The 8,600-nt window shown below is 38.1% G+C and overlaps 1 protein-coding gene across 1 annotated transcript; it reads left to right on the top strand.

The window, feature by feature from the left end:
* On the top strand, window positions 4,368-5,232 carry CLDN17 (claudin 17). Its single transcript, NM_001160083.1, has one exon. The coding sequence runs from the start codon at window positions 4,486-4,488 to the stop codon at window positions 5,161-5,163; it is 678 nt and encodes a 225-aa protein (NP_001153555.1). The 5' UTR covers window positions 4,368-4,485; the 3' UTR covers window positions 5,164-5,232.

Genomic DNA, 8,600 nt, shown 5'->3' with positions numbered 1-8,600 from the left:
ACAGTCCACTGAGCACAGACTCAGTGGAAATTACATTGCAACTACTCTAACCTAACTTCCATCATCTCTCATTTGGACTATTGCAATGACTTTCTAATTGATTTCTTCATGCTCATTTGTATGCCTCTCTAATCGAATCTATTCCCACCAAATAGCAAGCTGTTTTTTAATGTAGTTTTGATCATGTTGGTTCCATGCTTAAAACCTTTAACTGACTTTTGCATTCATCTTTGGGGAAGATTTTTAAATAGTTCACATTGCTACATATCTGAACTTTGCCTATACTTGCAGCCTCATCTGCCCTTCAACATTTCTCACTTCCCTCTTGCTCAAGGCCTGTCATTTGCATTAGGCACAAGCCCTCTCTCATCTAAGTGTCTTCACCCAGACAGATTCCCATGCCCAGAATGCTCCTTATCCTGCTCTTTACCTGATCATCAGGTTAATTCCTAGTTAAGCTTCAGGCTATGGCTTAAAGTTTACTTAGGGAGGCTTTTCTTCATCTTGTAATTAAAATTAAGGTCTCATCTGTTTATAGTCTTTTCATAACCTATGTTTTATCTACCTATGTTTTTATCTGTAGCTATATCTCAATGTATAAGTACATATTTTTGTGTGTGCAATTGCTTGTTTAATATTTACCACTCTCACTAGAATGTAAGCTCTGTGAAGACATGGGACAGAGTCAAATTCAGAAGATAAGTTTTAAAATTGGGCAGGTTCTGAGCCAAGGATTGGTCTTTCACACTGGGCTAAGGGATTTGGATTTTATCTTGGAGGAAATGGAGAACTACTGACAAAGTTTAAGCGAGGCGGTGTCTTGTTCAGAAGCTGATTCAGCCAAGTCTTTATGGTCCCCAGTGGAGTTTGAATGACATAAGAGTAATATCAGAGGCTAGGGGATTAGGTAAGATATTACTGAAATGATTCAAGTTGGAATGTTGAAGGGCAGACTAAGGCATGGTGATGTTAGCACAGGAAGCATATTTAATAAATTATAGTGAAGTGTCAATCAATCAATTGTTGGGCTCCCTGGGAAGCAGACTCTGAGGGGAGATTGGCATTCATTGTGTTTATTATGAGTGCTCTTGGGATCAACATCTGAAGAAAAGAAGGGAAGGAAAGTAATTGGAAATAGGAAGTCAAGTTGTAGCCCAGACTCAGTGGGCGTCTAAGCTAACCCCGCAGTGAGCTCTAGGGTTGGGATGGTGCCTTAGAGTTAATGCCTAGTTGGGGCTAGCAGGCTCCACGTTTACACTCTTATATTGATCAGTCATTCACTGGATATAGGCTCTACCTATGACTGGGGAATGATTTGTGTGAAACGTCTATTTTCAGGCAATACCTGCAGGTGGATGACAAGTGAGATGGGAAGGGGCATTTGAATGAATAGGAACCCCACAGGTTCCTATTGATGGAGAGACTGGGAAAAATGAAGAAACCAGGGCAATAAACAGAGAGAGGCCTGAGCTTAAGATAAAAGACTAGGAACTTGTAGCCTGAAAAAAAAAAAAACTTACGGTCATGGGTAAGTCTCCCTAGAAAGCATGAGCAAGAAGAAATAGGTATTAAGATATGTATGGAAGCCTGGAACAATCAGACAAAGCAAACCTGGATCAAGACTCTTAAAGAAAAAAAGGACTGAGAAGGAGCAGGTTGAGAAGTAATAAGCTGGATAATGCAGTAATAGTGAAAGAGACAAACAAGCCAGCCTTTCCTGGGTGCTTGCTCAAAGCCAGGTACTCTGCACCTATTCCATAAATTTAATCTTTGAAGAAGCTGCATGAGATTGGTATCATTATTATCCAACTTTTGTAGAATAGGTGATTTTTAAGAGGTTCAAAACATGCCCAAATTTGATGGCTAAGGCATCCAGCCAAGACTGAAACAAGCCTCTCTTCAAAAGTATGTACTGTTTCCTGCCTCCATGAGAAGATGGAGGTTTACTCTGACCTTTACAGAAAGGACTATTAAGCGAGGATTTGGAAATGTTCTTTGGAGAGGGTTGTTAGGATGTCTTGGAATTCTGTCACAGTTTCAGTGAGTGGAAAATGTGAATGTGGACCAAAAGGTATATATGAATACACATCAGGGAACACAGACCTGGCAAGAAGGAATTTTACTACGGAAGAGAATTGAGTGTGTTTGTATTCTAAAGGGAAATTCAAAGAGAAGAAGAGGGTGTGGGTACAATCAAGGGAGGGAATAATCCACAGACCAAGGGCCCTCCTGGGACGTAGGAGGGGAGAGTCGCAGAAAAGTTGGAGAGGAAAACATTATCTCCCCTTAACTGTCAAAGAGAGAAAGTAAAAAGTGGTGTTGACAATTGGCTTTGACTGTGAGGAGCAAAGACAAAAATCTCTTGCATTATTTGTTTATCGGATTATTCTTCTATTCAGGATGTGCCTCCATATTCTAAGGAAATATAGGTCCTTACTTGTGTTTATCTGTAATACAGACTAGATGTTCTATCTGGTGAAAAATCAGAGAGTTGGAAGTTGGAGACTTCCAGGAAAAAAATAAAGACAGGAGTAAAAATTAGGTAGAATGAGGAAGAGGAAATACAAGGAATAAGTCAGAGCAGTGTCGGCAAATCCCTTCAGGGTGGGAATGGTTAAACTTGCGTCTCAGTAATCTTGAACAAAGAGCTGAGGAAACCCTTCACCCTGAGCTGGTGTTAGGAAACTGTGAACTACACAGAAGTCATCTGTTTCCTCAATGATTCACATTCCTTTGAGAGGGAGTTCTCCTTTGGTTTAGGATGATACTAAGAAATCAACAAAGCAACAAGGATAGATAGATGATAGATAGATAGATAGATAGATAGATAGATAGATAGATAGATAGATAGATAGACAGACAGACAGACAGACAGACAGACAGATAGACAGACAGACTACCCTTCTTGAAAACTTCCTAGCTTTCACATTTTCTAATTGAATTAATGGGTTCTTTAAATCTGGATGGTATTGTATCATCCATTATCTCCTGGTCTGTCGTTGACCAAAATGAAGAACATTTGAAAGCAATAATGCCTCCTACCTGGAGTATGCTTGGCATGCTTGCTTTTGAGTAGTATTCATCTTTGACATGGATTCCTTGCAGTAGAATGTGAAAGAAAAAGTGGAAAAGTCCACATTTCCTAAATTAAGCCTATTCTGCACCCCAAGTCTGGGTAATGGTAGAAAGGATACCATTAAGATTTAAAAACTTGACTCGGATTTTGAAACAACTTGACCCTTGGTTTCTGAAACAGTCTCAACTGAATTTCGCTTGCTATGGAAATTCGAAAAACCACTAAAGAGGGTTGCATTAAACTTCGAGTTTAGTCCCACTCACACAAAAATTTTTAAAAATCATCTCTCCCACCTGTTTTTGAGTTAGACTAGAAAGAGGAGTTAAGTTAGAGGCCATGTCTATTCCTTGATCAATTACTACATAGTAAGTCTAGCCAAGTGCTCTGAAGACCTCACATTCCACATCAACAAATGAGGGACTTAATTTCCACCTGATGACTTTGAAGCTGCCTCCCACTGCTAATACATTTTCTATTATCTGGACTTCAGTAGCTGCACATCTAATCCACTTTCATATTGTTACCTAATATGGAATATATATTTTTGGCTTTGATAAATGTCATCTAGTCCAAAATGCCATTGAAGAAACTTCTAATGAAAGCCATATGCTGAACATTATTTCACCAGCGAGAAAAGTGTTACTCAACAGATAATATGATAATTACTAGCACATTCAATTATAAGGAGTGTTTCTCCTTGTTCTTGCTTTCTGTATTTTTGGAATAAATGTGAAATCTGAATATTGTGCTTAAGACTCTTCCTTTTATAATGTATCCGTGATTTTAGTAGAAGTCTTGAAAATAATACCTAAACATTTTTCTGTATTCAGAAGTCTTTATGGAAACCAGAATTCAGTAACCATATAAATGAAAGGTGGCGTATATCCAAAGAAAATAATAGATCATCTAAAGTCCAAAGTGTTTTTTAATCTCTCTCCAAAAAACTGATATGGTGTTGGTGCTATCTTCGGTGGTGGCCTAATACATGTATTTATACTTTTATATCAGAGTGATTTTTAGACAGGAAGTTTTCAGCTCTGTAATTAGCAATCCACAATGCAAGCTTTGACTCTTAATTACAGCATTGCTAAGACGAAAATAATATGAGAAGCATTAACACTGAATGCAGTATTTCTTGACACACCTCTGGCTACCTTCTTATTGGCTGGGAAACAATTACGTGACTACATAATCATCCATACAGAATTGAATGTATACACAGCATGCATTTACAACAGGTACTTCTAGTTAGGCCAAGTTCAGTCACTGCTGCTGATCTGGACTAAAACGTTATGGACAGTAACAGTGGAGAAACACATCAGAGATCGCTCTAGACTCACGGGGGCCTCCACGTTCTGCCTGGTGAGCAGCTTCCACTGCAGATTGGATCCCTCTTCAAAGCAAAAGTAATGGCGTTTTATCCACTGCAAATCGCCGGCCTGGTTCTTGGCTTCCTGGGCATGGTCGGGACTCTGGCTACCACTCTTCTGCCTCAGTGGAGAGTATCAGCTTTTATTGGCAGCAACATTATTGTCTTTGAAAGGATCTGGGAAGGGCTCTGGATGAACTGTGTCCGACAAGCCAAGGCCAGGTTGCAGTGCAAGTTCTACAGTTCTATGCTGGCTCTGTCCCCTGCCCTGGAAGCAGCCCGGGCCCTCATGTGTGTGGCTGTTGCTCTGTCTTTGATTGCTCTGATTATTGGCATCTGTGGCATGAAGAAGATTCAGTGCACAGGTTCTAATGAGAGGGCCAAAGCCTACCTTCTGGGGACTTCTGGAGTCCTCTTCATCCTGACGGGCATCTTCGTTCTGATTCCAGTGTGCTGGACAGCCAATATCATCATCAGGGACTTCTACAACCCAGCCGTCCATGTAGGTCAGAAACGAGAGCTGGGAGCAGCGCTATTCCTTGGCTGGGCAAGTGTTGCTGTCCTCTTCATCGCAGGAGGTCTGCTCTGTGGGTTCTGCTGTTGCAACAGAAAGAAGCAAAGGGACGGATATCCAGCCCCGAGGCCTAGCATGCCACGCACAGATGAGAGACGTCGGAACATGACAAGGCAGAGTGAGACCCCCACCAGTTACGTCTGATATCTACTTTTGGCTCAAACTGTAGATAGTGAACAATGTGTCTTAAAGAGTCGTGTCAGAAACTGTAAGTACAAGGACATCAGGCAGCAGAACTTGCTTTATGACTGTTTTAAATTGAGATGAAGAGTTCAGAGGCCGTATGAGTGGTAGTCACCTATGCTAGGAATAGAAATGACTTACTTTGGATATTCTGACCTCATGTGTGTTAAATGCGTTTACTATGACTGGATTCAAACAATCCCCATTCTAATTTGTGTGGTCTAAAATCAAGTATATCTCTGATCCTCAGTGTAATGATAGACTGCTCTTTTTTCCCAATTATATATTATCTGTTAAGAAATCCAAATTCTTTTGCAATTGATAACCCATAGCAATAAAACATATTCTAAAACATAAGTTATTTGTTCCAAATTATTTCCTATACTAACATAGTAACAACTAAAATGGTGACTTTTTTCTTTTTTTAAACAGTTAAGCTGCAAAATAATAGACATCAAATAACAATGTTTAGTTGAATTTATCAAAATGTGGAAATGCCTGTTTTTATTTTATTTTAATGGCTGCACCCACGGAATTCCTGGGCCAGATTCTTAACCCACTGCCATAGTGGGAACTCCTGGAAATGCTTGCTCAATAAAACCATTTGTTACTCCTTTAGGACATTCAAATATACTAGAAATTAAATACATTTAGGGAGAAAGGAGCTCTGGGTTTTGTTAGGACATTTAAGAAGATGGTTTTAAAGCATCTACAGTTAAACTTGCTTTGAATTATACATTCAATGGAAAATACTTTATAATTGAAAAATAATATTCTTTCCTAGCCTATGCTGTACCATCTATAAGCAAACAGCGTTATCCATCTTGGTAAGACACATCAGTAGAAGACTATGAGCCCTCAATCCTCATGAAGAGGAAACGCAGTCCTGATTAGGGAATTAAGGTCTGGGTGTTGAAGGGGATGGTTTCTGTTCCTTGTTTTATTCTTTAGTCATTCACAGGTCTACACATGTCATGTAAAATGAAGACTCCAGGTTATGATTCAAGGAATTAGTCAGATCAAAATAAGTCCTCCTTTTTCATTCTCTAATCAAAAGACAGGTATAGTGAAGACATTTTGTTTTGCTTGAAGTAAATGCATTATATTCTCAGTGCTTTACTTCCCATGTATCTCATGTGCTATATTTAACATGCCAATATCAGGTTAAAAGAATGTGTCAGGGAGAAGGGTAAACAAGTGTTCTGGGGACAAGACCACTCCTATGATGCTTCTGAATATCTCTAATACTTGTGAACCAATCAATGTTTAAATATTCAATTTTAACTCTTCAAATATTTTCTGTATTTTATAATACAAATACATTTCATTTATAACATATAATTGCAATGAAAAAGTTAAATTTGTTTACCAAGTATTTATTTACGTCTACATGTATTGAAATGAAATAATAAAATAGTTACATATTTTTGATGATCTTGGTATAATTCGCTGTGGGGTCAATTTGAGAATGAATTTCTGCCCTCAAAAGGTCGTATAATAACTCTGAAACATTAAATCAGAGATAACTCAGGGCTCGATGTTTGTTTCAAAACCTCATTCCATTCTACAAACTACCAGCAGAGCTTCAATAAGTCAAACTCTTGTTAATATAAAACTATGTTTTAAAAATTAGTAATACATTAACAATATAGGCCACATAAATATAAATACCTTCAACTAATAGTGATAAAAATAAGAAAAACAATGATGTAGATAGATTTTTTTCCTAAGACTGTTTTGTTTTTCAGACTTAATTCTGAAAGGCCAAAATATTGGGTGTGTTGAAAAGGAGTCATTGATCTTACACAGGCAAATAAATAAGACATCAAGACAAGCAAGATATATGCTTAAGGTTGTCATGGAATCATTTGTTTTACCCTTTGGCTCACTAGAAGAAGTAATTAGCCTTGCAGGATAGCTTCCAGAATCTAAATGAGGTATGTTATCCTGCTAGTCTGAGAATCAAAGAGTAAAATGATGTAACTCTAAGTGCAATCATAGAGTTACTAGAGATAACATAAGCTACTGCATATGGGGCAAAGTTTTAGGGCTAAGAATTATTTTCCTGATACTTTTATTAATCAAAATGTACTTTAAAAAAATAATCATTCTACCTCACTCTCTCTGCTGCAATATTTTTCCTACCACACCAAAAAATTTAAAAATTTTAATGAATTTTAAGGGGCATTATGGGTGTAAATCTCATATCCAAACCCAGATGTGGAAAAAATACATCTTTATTTTCTAAAATCCAAATTAAATTCAACTTCATGGCTACTTTCCTACACATTACACAGTTCTTGGGGTATTTGGCAGGGACAAGCTGTGAGAGGGTGGTGGGTTCAGGGTATCAGGGCATGGTCATTGTTCTATACCGTTACTGAGAAGATGTCTGTTGTAACTGTGCATGTGGTCCCTTTAGGATCCGGTGCTTGGTCAATTCACTGTCAATCTTCTCTTGCAACTTTCTTGTTCTTGTATGTTTGGATCAGTGGCTTTCAACCCTGGCTGCATATTAAAATTTCCAGGGAAGTTTTGAAAACTAGCAAGGCGACCAGTGTCCAGATAATCTAAACCACCATTTCCCAGAGTCCTGGTAGGAATCTGACCTCCTGACCTGGTTACCAGCTGTCTACAAGCAGTGGTGAAGCAAATTGTGCCCACTCCGATCAGATCTATTTTTTTTTTTAAATATTACCTCCACAAATCTCTTTTTCCATTGTCAAAGATTATACAATTCCGCAGACACTTAGGCTTTCAGAAGAAAAAAGGCATAAATACAGACTGAAAGTTTTCTATGCTATTTTGCTTTCAGTTCTGCCATCTACACCACTGAGCCAGGGAACTGCATAGCTAACTGCCTTCTGGAATAGGGACCAGGGAGAGGGGGGACATATAATATTTAATATTATCCAGCCACACATGGTTAAAATGTTTTAAGAGACTTACACTTTGTAGGTTATGATTTCAATTAAATGCACACTTATCATTCTTTCCTTTTGCAGAAAGATCTTGATCATTTAAAAATGTTTTTTGGGGGCTTATTTGCTCTCCATAACTACCACATAATGTAGACAGTGTGGAGAATGTTGTCCACATATTTTAAATAAGGGAACTGACACCAACAAGGTTATATGACTTGGCCAAAATCATATGCTAATGCTGAGAAATCAAGAGGTCAGTCACAGTACTAAGCAGAGATTTAATATTTGAGGATCAAGAAACTATGTCCATCAGTATAAAAGTTTGATATTTTAGCTACTATATGGAGTTCCTCCTCCCACAGGGAAGAGATCAAACAATAGAACTCAGACATGTAAAAACAATTTTTTTTTAGTCTGCAAAACCTACATTCTGAGAAAATTGTAGACAAAGAATAAAATGGCTCAGTCAGAATC

The sequence above is a fragment of the Sus scrofa genome, chromosome 13 (assembly GCF_000003025.6).
Source record: "Sus scrofa isolate TJ Tabasco breed Duroc chromosome 13, Sscrofa11.1, whole genome shotgun sequence".
NCBI classification, from domain to species: Eukaryota; Metazoa; Chordata; class Mammalia; order Artiodactyla; family Suidae; genus Sus; species Sus scrofa.
The sequence above is the reverse complement of the archived record's forward strand: the minus strand, read 5'-3'. Positions and strand labels throughout refer to the sequence as shown.

Bases quoted from the DNA above. Each gene is read 5' to 3' on its own strand.
- CLDN17 (NM_001160083.1), top strand. From the start codon at position 4,486: ATGGCGTTTTATCCACTGCAAATCGCCGGCCTGGTTCTTGGCTTCCTG.